The 19,845-nt window shown below is 38.1% G+C and overlaps 1 protein-coding gene across 2 annotated transcripts in view; it reads left to right on the top strand.

Moving 5' to 3' along the window:
* The window catches only part of DIP2B (disco interacting protein 2 homolog B), a 198,243-nt gene that overhangs the window by 100,381 nt on the left and 78,017 nt on the right, over nucleotides 1-19,845 (top strand). For both annotated transcript variants that reach the window (XM_083353608.1, XM_083353609.1), the window contains exon 3: nucleotides 18,795-18,923. In XM_083353608.1, coding sequence (XP_083209734.1) covers nucleotides 18,795-18,923 — 129 coding nt within the window. The remainder of the gene's footprint in view (nucleotides 1-18,794; nucleotides 18,924-19,845) is intronic.

The raw sequence follows: 19,845 nt of genomic DNA on the forward strand, positions 1-19,845 counted from the left end.
CATTTTTGGAGGACCAGTAACACAGTTGTTAAGCGAATCTGGCTTCCCCATTGACTTTGCTTGTCAGAAGTTTACAAAAGGGGATCATGTGATCCTGGGACACTGCAACCGTCATTTTACAAACATTTTTACCACAGTTTTTTTAAGCAAATCATAGAACTGTTAAGCAAATCACATGGTTATTAAGCAAAACCAGCTTTCCCAGTTGATGTTTTGCTGGACACCAGCTGGAAAGATTGCAAATCATGATCATGTGACTGCAGGGCACTGCAATCAATCGTAAATGCAAGCTGAGTTGCAAGCGGCTGAGTTGTGATCACGTGACAGGTGCGTGTGCAACAGTGGCAGTTGTGAGGACAAGTTGTAAATCACCTTTTCTGAGGCCATCATAATTTTGAGATATTGTTAAATAAACAGTTGTAAGACGAGCACTAGCTGTATGTAGTTTCAGATGTTTTTTTTCCTTCCCTCTTTGTTTGTAATCCCCTCCTTATTTCACATGGGGGAATGTACTTTATACTGTAGACTACCTTCCCCTTCATATTCCACTTCCTTTCTTTAAAGTATGTTTTTCAAAGCCCGATACTTTTGGTGAAATGTGTCCTTATAATATTTCCTTTCCTCTGCTGTTAATTAATGCCACTGATGTTTACCATTTCCTTGGTTAATAGCAGATGTCCTAGATTCAGATTTATGCTCACCACAGCTTCTTTGCCTTCTTTCTTATTTGTGAATATGAGAATATTAATAGTTTATGTAATGTTTTATTAATATAAAAAATCTTAATATGCCAGGAATCTAATTTCTTTTTAAAATAATGGTTAGCAACCAGCACAGTTTTTAAAAAAGCCCTCAGAAGGAACTAACAAAAACAAAAAAAGTGCAAGTCACGTGAAAGCTAAAAAAATTAAAGCACAAAAAGGGGAATATTCAATGAAATAGAGTAAAATAATAAAAAACATATAAAACAGAAATGCAACAAGATAAAAGAGCCTTGGTGGAGCAGTGGGCTAAGGCCTCCTTAAGTAACACCTTAAGTAACACCAGCTGCCTGCAATTAGTGCAGGTTCGAGTCCCACCAGGCTCAAGGTTGACTCAGCCTTCCATCCTTCCGAGGTAGGTAAAATGAGGACCCAGATTGTTGGGGGCAATTAAGCTGACTTTGTAATAATGCCGCTTGGGGGGGGGGTGAAAGCCCTAATAAGCAGGCATATACATAGAATGAAGGCTACTGCTAAGCTTGTAAGCCGCCCTGAGTCTTCGGAGAAGGGCAGGATATAAATGGAATTAAAATAAAAATAAAATAAAATAAAAGGGGAAACCACTGCTGTGCCATCTTAAGGAAATTGCGGCAGAGAGAAATGGAGTAGGAAATTGACTGCTGTCCCTTATACAAGACTGGGGATTTGTTAGGAGGGGGGAGATAAAGGAATGGCTGCTGGTAAATTGGTGTAGAAAAGGCAGTGGAATAAAGTCTCTGGTTCTTTCTGATCTCTCTCCGAATGGGATCCTGCCCTCCCTCCTATTTAATATTGCTTGGGGCAAGGCATTCAGACAAGCCAAAGAAATGGCTCTGCAGCTTGCTGGGCAAACAAGGTTGGATAATGTAGCTTGTGGCTATAAAAGATTTCCAGTTCAGACCCCCTCAAAGTTGGCTTTAGCATTCAAATCTCTCTGGGGTGTGATGTCAAAGACACTTGGAACAATTTCAGCTGCAGCTTTCTCTAGGCCTAGGAGCTGTACAAAGTACGTAAAAAGGTCACAATAACAAGTCAGTGAAGATTTTTTTTCTTTCATCTTGATGAGAATTAACGGGGCCAATGAATGGTCGGAAAACAGGAGTTTAAGCTGGAGAGTTGGCAAATGCAGACATGTTGATTAAAGCATTCAAAACATAGTATGGGAAGCAGAAGAATCCTACGCGGTGTCTCAGTGGGTTAGGACGCTGAGCTTGTCAATCAGAAGGTCAGCAGTTTGGCGGGTCGAATCCCGAGTGCCGCGTAGCAGAGTGAGCGCCTGTTACTCATCCCAGCTTCTGCCAAACTAGCAGTTCAAAAGCACGTAAAAATGCAAGTAGAAAAATAGGGACCACTACGGTGGGAAGGTAACAGCGTTCCGTGCGCCTTTGGCGTCTAGTCATGCCGGCCACATGACCACGGAGATGTCCTCGGACAAGCGCTGGCTCTTCAGCTTTGAAACGGAGATGAGCACCGGCCCCTAGAGTCGGAAACGACTAGCACGCATGTGTGGGGGAACCTTTACCTTTACCTTAAGTACATGCTTTGCACCATACAGTATTTGGAAAGTAATGTTATCTTTGAAAAACTTGATGGTGTCAGGTATGTATCTGCCCCTTTTGAAATGAAAAAATTACACTGCTTGGCTTTTGCAAGCTTTGTGACTTGAAAAATTATGCTATTTTTTAAACAATATTTTTATTATTTCCAGTTTGCTACTGGTATTTGTGGTGATTAGATCTTCCTCAGAAAAAACATAGTTTTGGTCTTAGAGCAGGGGTGTCAAACTGCCAGCCCCCGGGGCAGATGTGTCATGCAGAAGCCGCGCCCACCCCATTGCTGGCAATGGCAAAACCATCCCGATATGTTGCACGACATCACGTGACGTCGCGAGTTTGACATGTCTGCCTTAGAGTAATTGATTGTAAGCCCTTCTTTCTTAGAGAATTCTTCTAAGGCCCTTGGATAGCTCCTAAAAGTCCACCTGTGTGAGCAAAAGAATTGCTGCATCATTGACATACAACAGAACTGCCAAATACTTCTCACTGAGTTTAGAAGGGTGGAATTCCTTTCTGGTTAAGGCAGCTACTATGAATTCACATAAATATTAAACAATAAGAAAGCTAAAATGCAACCCTTTTTCACTCCATGGCAGATTGGAATGTCTCCAGTAGGGTGGACAGTTCTATAGCATTTAATTTGGGTGACTTCATCTTGATTTTTGTTATAATTTAACAAAATTGTAAAATGGCACATTGATCCATGGTAGATCTGCCCTCCCTAAATTTTGCTTATTCATCAGCTAAGCCATTCTGCTGATCTACCAATCTTATAGGACACAAAAAACAGAGTATTATTTTTAATTCTTGTTAGTTGCCCAAGATCATGAATTTGAGAATGCTATTTATTTTATATTGAAGTAGTAAAAATACAGTGAAATTGTAAATAAATAATAAATAAAATATGGAACCAAGAGCTTTATTTAGATAAGAGTTGCCTTTAGTACAAGCAGATCCTTGTATTTTTATTAATGGAACATTAATTGTGGATTTTTACTTAAAAAGTGATTTTATGTTAAGATAAAATTCAATCATTGCAAACTAGGATAAAGGGTTAAATGCAAAGGGAGTAAAAAAAACCCACATGGTTATGTAGACTTGCAGCAAACAAAACAAACAAGGGGCATTCATTAAGCTTTATGGCTGTTTGAGAGATATTTGTTCTAGACAAAGGACATTGTCACCCTTCAAATACTGCATTAAAAAGCATGTAAATAAATCTCTGTTGCTAGCTGGATGTGTTTGTGATTGAGAGCAATCAATATAGCAAATACATATGCACTCTTTGAATTTTGGGGCATCTCTTGCAAGATTTGATTTTTTTAATTATAATTTCTGGTTGCAACTTGGCAAGATGCTGTTCAGAATCTTTTTAATTGGATTTGCTGGTGCAAGTTTATACCTTGGTTTGCAACTGTGCCCCTTAGTGGTAGAATGTAGAAATACTCCTACAGTGTTTTGTACAAAATAGAAAAATACAATTCTGTGGATAGCATCTTATTCTGTTTAAAATTATTTTATTGGTGAAAGTAGTTTTGATATTTGCTCCTGAGATAACTGGGCTTTTAACAATAAACATAATTTAGAAAAGTTGGCCTTTGATATAATGAAACTGTTCATCTTTTTTTTTCCTGCTCACTACTTCCACACTTCTGGAATCCAAATTAAGGTTTATTTATTTATTTTTCTCCTTTTTCAACAGCAGGTGAATCAGCCTGCAAGTTAATGTCACTGAATTGTGTGTGCGTGTTTTACTTTCTGAAATTATAGCAATCTCAAAGGAATCCAACGTGCATGACTTAGTAATAATTCCAAAATAAAATGATCCCATGCACAAGAAGACAACAAAAAATTGTTTTGGATGATCCTAAATATCAAATGAATGCCTTTCAAATATACACTTCATGCATCTTAGTAGATTCATTCCTCTTATGTATATAATACATGCTTGTAAGACAGAGCTGGTAAGTTTTGCACCCAAAACATCATGTATGGTGAAAATGAAGGGTACTATTTACCCATGATATTTTTTTATGGGTAAGTTTGGGATAAGTAGACTTTTAGAGGACTCAGATGTCTAAATCTGTGGTGTACAGATTTCGAGGAGGCCATATGGCTATCTTTGAATCATTGTTCTTTTTGTGAAAATAAAGACCATAGAATTCAAAGGCCTGCACACACAGACTTGAGACATTGTTGTATCGTACCTGCTGCTAGAAATGTCCATAACTTACAAGATAGTAAGGAGAGGGTAGCTTCTTACCCTCCAGATGTTCCTAAACTACATCTCCCAGCTGTTCCAGTTTGCTTAGCCAATGATAATAGTTGCTAAGAACTGCGGTTCAGCGATGTGTAAATAGCACAGGTGTCTACCTCTATTATAAAGGAACCTTTCTTTGCTATTGAATAAGTAGCAATTATGGAACAGTCTTGTTGCATTTTTATGCATATTGTTTGAGTTTCTTATTTTAGCCATGCCCTTCTGAACCCGTTTCTTTGTGAACACACATTGTTTTGTGTCTCCCTTCACTTCATCAGCCATTTTATTTATGAAGCTTCAGATTTCTTCAAAGTCTAATGACCATTAAACTTCCAGTAGACCAATGAATTCTTTGCTTAAAAAAATCTTAACACTATCTTGCCCAAGCATATCTAAAGTTTCCTGCTGGTAGAAACTGCAGATCAAGCCAGATTATTCTAAAGAGAATAATAAACATAATCACCTAACATCTGCTAGGTTTAATTGACTCCAATTTGCTCTGTCAGAGAACAGTGGAGTATCATGTACTTTACTGTAAATACAAGGCCATCCCGCTTTCTACTTCAAATCTCAAAATCTTGCTTAGCCCTTTTATGTCGTTAAAGGTGCAAGCATTATTTGAACAAAGAGCCAGTTTATGAGTCATTATCCTGTTCAGGTGTATTGGCTGCCAGCAAAAAAAAAAAAAAAAAAGCCCTTGCTTTAGGTTCAGACAAAAGGGAAGCAATGCTACATTCAGTTGTTTTTAGATTTTTGAATAAACTGTTGGAAAAAAACAATTGAATATATTGTTTACTGTCAGTATATTAAGGAAAATACCTGGCACCTTCTGGAGAATGAAGCTCCAATTAGCTCTCTATATGGTAAAGCAGAGACATCACCCTGTCAACAAAAGTGCGTATAGTCAAGGCTATGGTCTTCCCAGTTGCAATGTATGGCAGTGAAAGTTGGACCATAAGAAAGGCTGAGCGCCAAAGAATTGAAGCCTTTGAACTATGGTGCTGGAGAAGACTCCTGCGAGTTCCTTGGACTGCAAGGCGATCAAACCGGTCAGTCCTAGAGGAGATCAACCCTGACTGCTCTTTAGAAGGCCAGATCCTGAAGCTAAAACTCAAATACTTTGGCCACCTAATGAGGAGGAAGGACTCACTGGAGAAGAGCCTAATGCTGGGAAAGATTGAGGGCAATAGAAGAAGGGGACGACAGAGAATGAGGTGGCTGGATGGAGTCACTGAAGCAGTAGGCGTGAGCTTAAATGGAGCCCAGAAGATGGCAGAGGACAGGAAAGCCTGGAGGAACATTGTCCATAGGGTCGCGATGGGTCGGACACGACTTCGCAACTAACAACAACAACAACAACAACATGGTAGTAATGCAGGTCAAAGTAGGCTAGATCTCAACATGAGTGAATTTCATAATTATTACTCTGTAATTTGCAATTAGTAGCAGTTCCAAAGCTTGCTAATGTAATTGGCATGGTGGACTCATAAAATGGCTACCATACAAGGAAGAGTGGACTAATTATAAAATGGTTGCTTTGATGCTTATGTGACATTGAACTTAAAAAAATAAGAAACTTCCATATGAGCTCAAGTACAAGACTGTGATATAATCTCCATTTACCTGCCAGCTTTCTACAAGGAAAGTCAATGGGAGAACCAGCAGGAAGTCAGAAGTCAATCCTGCTTCCATTGCTTTTTTTGCCCATAGTCATTCTGTTTCTCTGTTAAAGTAAGGAAATATCTCTGAAACAATGACTAATGGGTCTAGTAATTATCTAAAGCCAAAATAGAATGGGCCTAGATTTGATAAGTCTAAAAATGGGCTAGAATTAGGACTATGGAAGAAAAAAAATCCTCAAAAAAAATTACCTGGTGCATCTCTGTGGGAGAGGCAGGTGGTTAATAGTTTGGAATTTTGTCTGGGTCCTCTCCCTTCTGTTTGGTAGTCTAGAGTGAAAAGTATGCCCTGTATTTTCCAGAGCATACATAAACACAAGTACAGAAAGTGGGGAGCAAAGTTACAGATAATTGCAGTATATAGGCACCTGCTCTAATTAGAATGTTATTGGTAAGTTTTTGCATACACAGAAGCAACATATGACTTCACTCTGTTAGACCTGGGGAGAAAGTGAAAACACACAGAGAGAGGTGTTTTGTTATTTAACTATGCAAAACAAATTAACAGTGCCTTTTTTGGGCACTGCTGGTAGAAGGGCTAGAAATTATTCCAAAAGCCATGCTTTGCGTGCTTTCCTTGCTTTGTTTATTTTGTACCCTTTTAAAAATGGTACCAAGGACTATAATTTTATACCATCCTTGAATTTAAGTAAAATTAAATTTGTAAGAAATAATATGTGTAGGAATCTTAGTTATGGCCAGATTATTGGTGCTCCTAGCCTTAAAAGATATGTTTACATGATGTTATGGTGGACCTGTCATTTGTTAACAAGACCTGAGGTTTCATCTCCTACATCAGTCTCAAGGCCAGGACTACAGTTTATGTCTGTATGCTGAACTATCTAGAGATCTTATCTCTGGTCATCATTGTTCTTGCAATGGGTGTGAGTGTTTTTGTGTTTAGTTGGGCTATAGACACAGGCTAGGGATGCTGTTGGTGTGCTAAGTATCCATTATCCATTAGGATAGCAATGTGGGTTTCTAGACTGGAGACCTGTCTATTGGTATTGGGGACTTCCATTTGACAGGCCCTGTTTTCAGTTGGGGCCAGGCCATCAGGGGTTAAATCTGGGAGCCTTAGCATCAACATACATAGACTGACATATTAGAATTTTGCTTCAGAATATCAGATGTAAATGTGAAGAGAATTACCATCACACTTCTGTCATGACTCAATCATTTCTTGGTCCAGATTTGATTGATAGTTATCTGTGACTCTGTAGAGCTGGAACTGTTTGAATCATCAACCCCAGGTACCACATGGATTTGGATGGTTTCTGGAATATGAGATGATCTGGTGGGTAAAGCTGGTGAACCTGGTGAGGGTCTGATTCACTGTTGTCAGTGTGAAATGACTTGGATTCTTGATGAAGTCATCCCAAATCAGCCTCTTTCTGTTGATCAATCTCAGGTAGATCCTTAGTTTACTGCAAGTTTCTGGGAAATGAAGCAACAGAAATTTTGCATAGAGTGCCATTGTAAAAAAAAATCTGAATCTAATCAGTCTCATGTATATGCCTTCATTTGGGCCTTTTCTGTTAGCAAGTCATTGTCCCGTAGCCATAGTTAGATGGCTAATTCCCTTTGGAGAAGGATCAGTATAAAGAGTTCCCACCTGGTTGCTATGGTCAATCATTGCAATTTTTGCAGAAAGAATTATTCAGGTATGCTCAAGTCTAGGGACCTTGATAATAGCTGTATCATCTTTTTACCCAAGTGATTACTTTTTATGTCTGACCTCTGGTGAAGTTGATCTAGGATGTTCTCTGCCTCTTGGCTTCTTTGTGCAGCTGGAGGGGGAATAGTTTCATTGCTATTATTTAATTCCATTTTAAATTGTATTTTATCAAATTCCATTTTGGATTGCTTTTATCAAGTTTTGGTGACGGTTTGTTGCTGGAACTTTGCACTTTGATATGGCCCAAGGGCTAATCAATAAAGTTGTTGCTTGTTGCTATTAATTGACAGAAAGTTTTGGTGCACCCTTGCCTTAGGAATCTCTCATGAAATGGAAGGGGATTGAGAGAGAGAGGAAAGAGATGATGTCTATGGAACAAAGAGAGGGAAGAGCCTGCAGTCACTCATTGGTCAGAGAAAGAAACTTTGAAAGGACTCCCCCCCCCAATTGATCAGACAGTTAAAAGTGGTGACAGGATGTTTGTACCTTCAGATTGCAAGATTGATGTCAGCCCTCCTGGGTAAACCAGACCTCAAGCAGGACTAGATGACAAATCTATTTTATTGTAAGGTTTACATTAAAAGAATCTTAACAGAAATTATAGTCTGTCCTCTAGCACCAGAAAAGGGATAGAATTGGCATTGGTTGGATTAGTGGGTTGCCCTTTTTAGGATCTGGATGGCAGAAGTGGCCCCATCTTGGTCCCCTAAGAACTCTCTTTTCAGTAACATAAAATGTGGTATCTTTCTGGAATGCTGTAGGGGGTTGGGAGCACAATGCCTCTGATTCTTCCTCACTGGTTGGTTTCAGGCATAGGGGAGAGGGAGGAGAAAGTTGATCCATTGCTGGGCCACAGCTCATTCAGAACCAGGCCATGGAAATGGGTGAGCGCACACATGTGCACAGTTCCATTACTATGCACAGTGGGTGAGTGAGCTTGCACACACAGCTCCATTTGTGCAAGCAGTGGGAACGCGTGCCCATTGCTTGCGCAAATGAAGCTGCGTGCACTTGCCCACCACTTGTCAAGCAATAACATTCGATGAAAAGCCCATACATCGAAAACATGCCCACCACTCATACAGAACCATTCCCTCTTCCCCCACTACTGGTCTGCAAAGCCGGAAAGGTTGGAGACTGCTGTCATAGACCACTTCCCTTAATTCTATATGAAACCACTGGCAGAAGTCATCTGGCAGTTTGGGGTCTGGTGTTTTCAATATGCTGATGATACCTAATTTGTATGATTACTCCAGGGAAGGTTGATGATGCTATTGAAGTGCTGTCACGATGCCTAGGAACTGTGAGGATTTGAGTAGGAGACAACAGGCTTAAATTGAATCTTAAAAAGACAGAGCTACTATTTGTCCATTGTATTTTCCTGTTTGTTCCAATAATGTCTCCAGATAGGGTGCAGGACTACTCCTGATGGAAGAGTGACTTGGGAGTCATCCTGGATTTAATGGTTCATGCTAGAAGAGGAGACAGAGGACACAGCCAGAGGCTTGTTGCAACAGAAATTCTTCCAGTTTCTCATTTTATATTGAATTTTAATTTTTGTTTTTTGATAATCTACTAATGTTTGAAGGTTATTTACTTGCTATTTAGTTTACTGTATAGTCAAATAAGCCGGCCATATGCCTTTCAGTGTATAGAAAGAAAATCTCTATTATGCATGCTGCCTATCTTTATGAAAATAGTTCTGCTACTGAGGAGTGTGCCATCACTGTAATTGACAAATATCTGTGTAGAGAAATATTGTATTGTGCATGGATTTATAACCCTACAGCAGGCATGTCAAACTCGCGACGTCACATGACGTTGCGCGACGTATTGGAGCTTTTTCCCCATTGACGGCAATGGGGTGGGCGCGGTTTCGTTGTGACGCGTCCAGCCCATGGGCCGGCAGTTTGACACCCGTGTCCTACAGGTTTTTAAATAGAACAGTCTGTGCTGGCTATTGACTGAGCTAGGGGCAAGATACCTACATGCCTTGATCTTGATTGGGTGTGATAAATCTCATGGAAAATTTATTTTAAAAGTATATTGACTCATCTATAGCAAGCCCAGACAAAGTTATGATCCGAAGGTTCAGGGTGGAGAGACAAGGTGGCAAACAAATAGCCAACCTGTTAACACAGCCAGATTTTGAAATAGGTGTTGGCTGCTTTTATTTTAGTCAGCATAAAAATCATATTACAGACTTCAACTCTCTGAATTATCTAGTTCATTACTTGCTACCCTACATGGAGATTGACACTTGCTTTAGTTGTTTTAATCATCAGCAGGTGTATGCTTTTACTCAGTAGTCACATAGCAGGCTGTTTAATCCAAGGAATAATTTAATGTAACCTGTTTCTTACCCAGGTGTATTTCTTTATGCTTTCTCCAAGAGACTTTTATTGGGTATTGCCAATAGAGTCTGGCTGCTTGTTTTCTTAACTCATTTTTATCATATCCCTGTTTTTACAGGTTGATTTGTTCCTCCATAAATGCAATTTTTCCAATTTGTTCTTAGAGACCATGTCCTTAGGACACCAACTAGTTGATTTATCCCCTGCTCAATATACATGTAGTCTAATTTTTTTCCTTAGCTGTTTCAGTTTGAAACTTGTTTCTTAGCTGTTTTGTCTTCTCCTGACAGTTTTGTTGCATGAACAGTCTATGAAGTATCATTCATGTTCTTATTGATGATTTGGTCAGGGTTTATATCTTCTGAGCAACTTTTGGCCAGTTAAAGCTGATTCAGACCTTCCCTTTCCCCTTAGGTCCCTGGGCATTTCCTTCCGTGACCAATTTGGACTAGGCTTTAGAAAAAATCAAAACACAGAAATTTGATTTTTAAGGATGTTTTTACTTGCATTATGCTGTTCCGATGTTTCATAGGCTCATTATATATGCATATAAGAGTATTCTGGTATACACCTGTTAATGAACACATATTCAGTGATCTATAAAAAGATAATTCTACATGTTAGTTTTAAAAAGGGGGGAGGGGAAAGGGGCTATTCATTGACTTATACCAGAAATGTATTGCTAGTTCTGCCCCAAATGAGTACATTGTAGGGTTTCTGCTGCTTCAGCTGTTTCCCATGGATGTCTCTTGAGAGGGCAATAGTGCCATTTTCTTTATTCCCTATATATTTTGAAGTGCTGCCAATTGTGGCCATTTGCTCTGTTGAGGCATATTAGAGGCCTGGTCATCAGGGCAGCAAAAATTATACTAGCATATAATTGGAGGAGGAGTGCAAGTTAATGGAGGCATGACAAAGACCACTTCTTTGCCTTATGTAATAATCAGGTAGCTGCATTCTGCAGGAGCTGCTATTTCCGAAACATCTTTTGGTGCTTCTGCAGTACTTTGCCTTTGCCTCCTAGCCCAGGGCTGCTTTTGCAATGGTGCCAAAGCTGTTTTGAGATTCATGTGGGGGCTGTAAGGGCTATCCTGAGATAGCTGAGATTATTTGGTGCTGATATAAAGCCAAACTAAAATGTGATTCCCCAGTTTCCTGACTGGCATCCTGTTATTTGGCCCAAGAGAGGAATATTTGTACCTAAAAATCTCAGGGTTCAGAGATAATGTTTCAAGAATGCATTAATGAGTTACATAACATTACACACATAACATAGCATTCAGGGATGCAAATACCAAATGGCTACTGCCTGCGAGTTAATTCATGGCAGCAGTAATTATCTTACCTGCTACACCTATATCTTTATCGACTTTAATGAAAATCCCTTGGTGCCCATTCCTCCAAAAGAACAAACGAGCTCATCTTTTCTTTATGAAATAATAATGCACAACATGGTTACTCCGCTCTCAGAGTAGACCACCCCTGAAAAAACGTAACATTTTCCATTCACCATTAGCTCTCTCTAAAACTACAGTCCAAACCTCTATAATTTTAAAAGCAGTCTGTCTGCTTAGTAAAAATATATCTCCCTTTCCCTGGTTGGCATGAAAACAAGACATTTGGTTATTAATGTTGCCAGCTAGTTCAGGGCCAGTACTTACAAAGTCACCTTTTTAAAAAAAGTTTTGTTTTCCCAGAATTTCTGTAAATCTTTCTGATTTTAGGTATTTTGATTGTAGCAGGCTAAGAAGAGAGTCATCAGTCTTGAGTCTAGAAATACCCGGATCCTAGATTCAGTCTTGTGCAAGTTGATGCTTTTGAGAAGAGTTGAGGCTGAGATAACCCACACCATCTCTAGCCATCACTTCAGTAAGTTAGCTAATTTGGAAATAGTTGCTATTCTAATTCCAGTGTATCTGGAAAGCAAGTAGCTTAGTGCCAGTTATAAAATCCCAATGGATTTAGTTGTCTTTGTTTTTCTAAATAACAACTTGTAGCTATTAAAATACTCAAGAGTATTGTTAAATCTATGGATAATTAATAATGGTCAAATTGTTTTAGTTGTTGCTTAATGCTTAGGAAGATGAATATATTGGCATTTTTACAACATACAAAGCATTTAGAGGGAAGGCAATGCCAATGTATGATATGAAATGGGTCTTAAATGTGTTTGGAAATTAGTTTCATTTAGAGGCAAGAGCCTCTCTTGTATTTATTTATGTGAGCTTCAAATGAATGCTTAGTGTTGTTTCAGACACGAAAATAAAGTAACTGAGTTTCTTGCTTGCTAGTTTTCTATTTAGTAATATTAGGCTTCTGAATTGTAGATTACTCAAAGACTCGGCCTTCTGGATAATTAAAAAAGATCCAAGTTCTATTGTTTTTTTATTTGTTTAAACAAATTATATTTAAAATTAAGGTGCAACAGTGACATGCGTGCAGTCTTTTGACTAGGTAACAAAAACAAAGTGAGACAACTGTGTCTGGATACTTTTTAAAAGACTGGGAGCTTGACAATCATTATTGAATTTTAACTAGTTTTTAATCATACGAAACATGAATTTTTCAGTTTGGGTGTTAATATATATGGGTAGATATGTTAATATTTTTAATGTTCATTTAGAAAAAGAAAAATTGATAATCTCTTACCTCTTCTTGCTATTAATTTAAGGAAGAGACATATTTGTTGATATTCCACAATTCAAGTTCCTTGGCTTTAACAATGCACATTTCTAAATAGTTTTACTTGATAACAGAAGCTGCTAATACTGACTTAGTTTGATATCATTGACGGCAGTCAAGACATTCCTGCAATTTCGCAGAGAATACGTAAATAAGATGCCTTTGAGGTGAACATAGTTAATTTCTGAACAGTTTCAGTATTGTATTTCTGCCATTATATTGACCTCACTGTTGTAAAAATAAGGAATATATTACTGGCATGTTAGCTATTGTTTCTGTTTAATACAGCACAAGATTTGTTTGTTTCTTTACTCTTAATTCTTAATGTGGTGGTGGTTTGAAGGCTGTTATGGAATCACATTCCAGAGATGGAAAATCAAAAGCAGAGGAAGATGGTTTACCCAAAATCTCAGAGCTAGATGGTATCTCATAGACCAGATTTCCAACTTATTTCCACCTCTTCTGAAGAAAACTCATCCAAGGTGGTCATGTTAAGGTGATGCTGAAATACAGCTGCTCTGTTCCTTGCAGTAAGAAGTCACAGGGTTCTGTCATACATGCTTTTTAATGTCTACCTGGAAATATGAGATAGCTCATATTGAGCTGGGATATATTCATGATGCTATTCATACACTGTTTTCTTTTTTCAGTGGAAGCAGATTTGTGATTTTCTTTACACAAAGGGAAAAAAAGTCCAACCTATCAAAAACACTACTGTAAAAAACAGATTAGAAACACAAGTTAAGATAGGCAAGAAAATGGTAAGTGACCACCTGTCCACCCTAGATGAGTTTAAATCACCGGGACCAGATGGATTACACCCCAATGTTCTGAAGGAACTGGCAGATGTGATCTCAGAATCATTGAACTATATCTTTGAAAGATCCTGGTGCACTGGGGAACTACTAGAGGACTGGAAAAGAGCTGATGTAGTTCCCATCTTCAAAAAAGGGGAAAAAATGGATCCAGGAAATTATAGACCTATCAACCTGACCTCAGTACCTGGGAAGATTCTGGAAAAGATAATCAAGCAACGGATCAGCGAACACCTAGAGGCAAACAAAGTGATTACCAAAAGCCAACATGAGTTTGTCAAAAACAGATATGCCAGATAAATCTTGAGCCAGCAGTGTGCTGCAGCTGCCAAAAAAGCCAACACAGTGCTAGGCTGCATTAACAGAGAGGTAGAATCAAGATCACGTGAAGTGTTAATACCACTTTACAATGCCTTGGTAAGGCCACGCTTGGAATACTGCATCCAGTTTTGGTCACCACGATGTAAAAAAGATGTTGAGACTCTAGAAAGAATACAGAGAAAAGCAACAAAAATGATTAGGGGACTGGAGGCTAAAACATATAAGGAACAGTTGCTGGAATTGGGTATGTGTAGTTTAATGAAGAGAAGGGTGAGGGGGGACATGATTCCAATATCTCGGGCTGCCACAAAGAAGAGGGAGGCAAGCTATTCTCCAAAGCACCTGAGGGCAGGACAAGCAGCATCGGATGGAAACTAATCAAAGAGAAAAGCAATCTAGAATGAAGGAGAAATTTCCCAACTGTTAGAACAATTAATCAGTGGAACAACCTGCCTCCAGAAGCTGTGAATGCTCCAACACTGGAAGTCTTTAAGAAGAGACTGAACAGCCATTTATCTGAAATGGTATAGAGTTTCCTGTCTGAGTAGGGGGTTGGACTAGATGACTTCCAAGGTCCCTTCCAACTTTTTATTATAATATTATATTATATTAAGCTAATGCTATGAAGGCCAGAATGAAAAAAATCATCAAATGATTCAAAATGCAGATTGTGCAGAGAGGCAGAAGAAACATTAGATCAAACAGCTTGTGCAAGAAGATTGCACAGATTATATACAACAACATAATATAATCTCCAAAATGATTCATTGAAATATCAGTAAAAATTATCCTATGTCATTAATGAAAAAATGATGGGAACATGGAGTTGAAAAAGTAGTTGAAAACGAGCAGGTTAAAATATTGTGGAAATTCTGAATATAGTACAGTCTTGTCTCATAACACAACAGATTTAACTGTGGTTGAAAAGAAAAAACTGTAGATAATTGTTGTGGTAATACCAGATAATAGTAAAATAGAAGACAAAGAACTGGAGTTAATTACAAAGTATCAAAAGATTATGGCATAAATGACTTGTGGTGGTCCCAGATCCCGGAGTTCCATGTACACAAAGCAATTCGGTCTTGCCAAGGTTCAGTCAAAGCCTGTTGTCCCTCATCCAGGCCCTCACAGTCTCCAGGCACTGCAAGAGGGCAGCCACAGCATCACTTGGGTCACCAAGAGTGGAAATACAGAGTTGGGTATCAATAGCATACTGTAGATACCTCAACCCATGGTGACAGATGATCTCAACCAGTGGTTTCATACAGATGTTGAAATGGAGTTCACAATTTTATATAGTATTGTTCGCCGTATAGTCATTAGGGTTGTATTAAAAGGTTTAAATTAAAAGGACCAAAAATCTCATTCCATATGAGAACACCAGATTTGACTTCTTTACAATATTCAACATTTTAATAAGATTTTTTGTAAAAAAATATTTTAAAGATAATTGGGTTTGCTATAGGCGTACATTTGTGGGTCCCATTTTGCTGACTTACAACTTTTATGGGTATTTGTGAGAAAAGATCTGTGTATGGTTTAATTATTTTTATCTTGCCATATCTTATGTTTCCTTGTTTTGTTTTCTAGCAAATCTTGAAAATGCCATTTGCCCAGCTAGCAAAGATTGAATATCTTTTAAATATTTTGTATTTAAAAATGCGCTCCTTTTGGAATGAATGTAAAACTAAGCTGTATAAAAATGAACAATTCAAGCTGAAATGAATACGTCTGCTCTCCTAGGCTTTGATAGTCCCCCTATAATTTCCTCATTCTAGCTTCCCATCACAAGCAATATAATTGGTATGCTACAAATAAAATGTTTTATTCTTTGGGGATTTCCAGCCAATTTTAGAACCATATTATTTACCTACATAAAGCAGTTTGATCTCTCTTTAAAATTTCTTTTCTTTTCAAGCAATGTTTAACTGTTAGCAATATAACTGCTAATTAGCAACTATAATGACAGTGGGGGAAAACTATAATTAACAGGGTTAAGTTCACTGACTGATAGGCCTTAGGTAATTATATGGGGATATAGACTAAGATGTAATTCCTTGACTTACAACCTGCCCTCATATTTATGACTATTGCAGCATCCTTGCAGTCACGTGATCAAAATTTGGGCACTTGGCAACCAGCATGTATTTACAACAGTTGTAGTATCCCAGGGCCACATGATCACCATTTCCAGTCAGTTTCCAAAAACAAAGACAATGGGGAAAGCTGGATGCCATTAATGTTTGTGTGATTCACTTAACAATGAGAGCGATACACTTAATTGCAGCAAAAAGGTTGTATAATTGGGTGTAACTCCCTTGACCACCTCACTTAGCAGTGGAAATTCCGGTACGAATTGTAGTTGTAAGTAAAGGGCTACCTATCTCAGTAAAACCTGAATATAGCGTAAGATACCATGTGTAGTACAGTTACATGTTGTTTGTCCATAATCAATGAAAACCTTGACACCATTAGTCACGTTAAAACTAAACCTTTTGTGTTCCGAGATGACTGTTCAGGCCATTTCAGGCACAGTATGGTGCCTACTACTATAGGAACTAACTTTGCTTGCATTGCCACAGTTGTTCTACTACTAATTGCAGTTGTTTGTATTTTATGATTTTTTTCCTCCAATTCTTTCTGTTCTGTTCTTCTGTCTCCAGGTAGTGTCATATCCATTATCCTGACTTTTTTATATTTCTTATTGACAGTTGTTAAGTCTGGTATGTTATGTCGAGTGCTTGTCTGTTTGAATTCTAAAGTCCCAGCGCAGTTTAGCTTCTTCATTTTCAACTACTTTGCCTATGTTGTGGTCCTATCTGATTTTGTTTGCAGGCAAATGATATTTCTTGCAGATATTCTAATGCACCGTTGCTGCTACTTTGTCATGTTATTATTTGTAGTCAATCTGTGCAATGTTGTTGAAGCCAGTTACTATTTCTTCAGCTTCTTTACTGAGATAGCATTTGCTGTCTTTTCCATTTGGGTTTTGTATGCATTTGTTCTTAAGGCTTGGCCTTGTGCAGCCAGAATTAGCCCCTATGCCTCTTTCTTCAACTTTACAGCTTTCAGCCATTGCCAAGTCTTTTTATTATCAGTTTTGCCTGCCTGTGTGTTTTTTTTAAAATGTACTGGCCATGTAATACTTAGTCTTTCTGTTCTTCATTTATTTTGGGTTTTTTTTGTAGGCCAGCTTGGTGGTGGTGGTGGTATTGTTGTTGTTGTTATTATTGTTATTATTATTATTATCATCATCATCATCATCATCATCATCTGTTCGCACCAATTGGAAGTCAAAACTGTCAGTTTTTAATGTGTTGGCCTTCTTACCCATCAGATTCTTCCCAAGAACGTAGGATGCCGTAATGTATCAGTATATGTGCAAATCCAAGCAGTGTGGCCTTTTGCAATTGCCAAATAGAAAGGTTATTATTGAATAGATTTTCTAAGTGCCATCCAAGATTTAGGGCATGGAACCAGGATTCTGCTAATCACTGGGATCACCCTAGCCAGTTTATGCTATAATCTTTCTATTTTGATTTTCAGATCATATGTCAGGAATAATGTAACACAATCCTGCCAAAATTCAGTTCTCTATTTATTTATACCATATAGATAGAATGTTGCCAACCTAAAACTACCCTAACCCTAATCTATTCTTTGGGAGATTCTAGGACATGGCTATCCTAAATCTCTTCACAGTTTGGCAAGAGCCAAACTGTGATCATGTGACTGCAGGGAGAGAGCTGCAACAGCTGTAACTTTTAAGTCGCTTCACTTAGCACTGTTGTAATTTTGAACAGTCACTGAATGAACCATCATAACTAGAGGACTACCTGTATTAAGATTGTGAAAGTGGGAGTGGAAAAACAATAAACAGTGTTTAAAATGGTGGTATAGCAAATTTCCAAGATATGCAGCGTTATGTGAAATAATATATTCCTCCTCCACCAGCATTTTCAATATGTAGCCTGCTTTGCAAAAAAAAAAAAAAAAAAAGCAGGTTGCAATTATTTACTCAAAAAGGTCTCCAATTATGAATGACCTTGTTTCTTTTCCTGCACTGAAACAAAGCCATTGTATTGCGTTTAAAAACATTATGTCATGTGCCTTTTGGTGCTAGTATGCTATTATTCTTGTGAAGCTTGCTGGGCTTAGCTTGAAGAATATCAGGAATTACAATTAAGGTACTCTGATCAAATTTATATTTGGCTCAAATTGATTATTTTCCTCTGATGAAAGAATATATCATGAAATGTACTACAAGCAGCAAAAGAGCAAAGAAAGGTCCGTGCATACTGAGGAGTGTAGAAATTCTCATTGTATATATGCCTACATGGAATATATATCTGTGAATATACACAGAGCCATCAGTGTTGTGAAAATATTCTTGGACTGCTGCCTCATTAAGTCCTTTGAAGTGTCTTGTCTCCGTCACCTTTTCTGACTTCATTACTGTTCCATCTGTTAGCAGAGCCTGGTGGCTATTTACACACACTCAAAGGGGGTTCTCGGACTATTTCAATGAAAGAATGTCATACACTAGTGTATGATTTTGCTTGAAGAAGTCATTTGTTTGACTGTCAATTTGTAAGTTTAATGAAAACACGGTTACGTAGTGAAACCAGAAGAGTTTTTGTTAACACTGTCCCAAATAGGTCCACTTCACTTTCCTGACAAAAAGTTTTTTTTTTTAAATATTCCCACAGGGGTTGAAACAGGTTTACAAAAAGAATCCCGCAATCAGACACCAACTCCATCTGCAGCTCCAGCACCATCTTCATCTAAATATCACCGAGGACGCTCTGGGGGAGCCAGGGATGAACGCTACCGGTCTGGTAAGGAAGCCATAAAATCATCTGATGAACTCTGAACTAAATGGACCTTAGTAGATTTGACTAAACAATAAACAGAAAAATTAGTTATGACATGCTGAGGGTGCTACAAGAGGGAAGAAGAGAAGGCCAGCTGGGATCATTAAACATAGGTAGCTTGTGAATGATAGTGAATGTACTTTGTTCGTGTATAATAATGTTTAAAATTATCCAAATTAATACTTGTGTCAGCACTGGAGATTAGGAGATGAGCTAAAAGCATCTGTCCTCCTCTGAGGTAGACAAAGTCAGAAACAGACCCTTCAAATTTGACTGGAATGATGTTGGTATATTACAAAATATTGAAAGCCTGAGTTTTCCCCTCTCCTGCTTATACCCCAACGAATTAGGGTGAAAGCACTCTCAGTTTTACTTCTAACACTTTCTCCGTTTCCTGAGCTTAGAGCATCTTTTCATTTTTGTAAATTTCTCCAAGATCATCTTTGTGGCTCAGTATGGTATCCTAATCCAAAGCCTATTGCATTTTAATTGTGTATAGCTGAATGCTGTACAGGATTGAAACACTTTCAGGATTATAAGATATTTTATTTAGTAGTAATAATTTACTAAATACTGATTTCCTTAGTCTCAATTTTAAAAATACCCAACAATATCTGCAGCAACAAGTAATATCAAAAGATTTATGTTGAAGTCTTCCAACAATTGCACTGCATAGTTACATCCCAATATATGACACATGTGCATAATTTGTAGCATTTGTGTAATGACACTGTCACAGGCGTGTTGTGTCCCCAACCACATGCAGATGCACATGAATATTTTCATGTATGAGCCCCATGCCAAGACCTCATTGAATAAATGGCTACATTTTACTTATAACAGAGATCTCAGCTTTGTTACAGTGCCAGATTGACAAATTGATTTC

Source organism: Vipera ursinii, assembly GCF_947247035.1.
Source record: "Vipera ursinii genome assembly, chromosome: 2".
NCBI lineage: Eukaryota > Metazoa > Chordata > Lepidosauria > Squamata > Viperidae > Vipera > Vipera ursinii.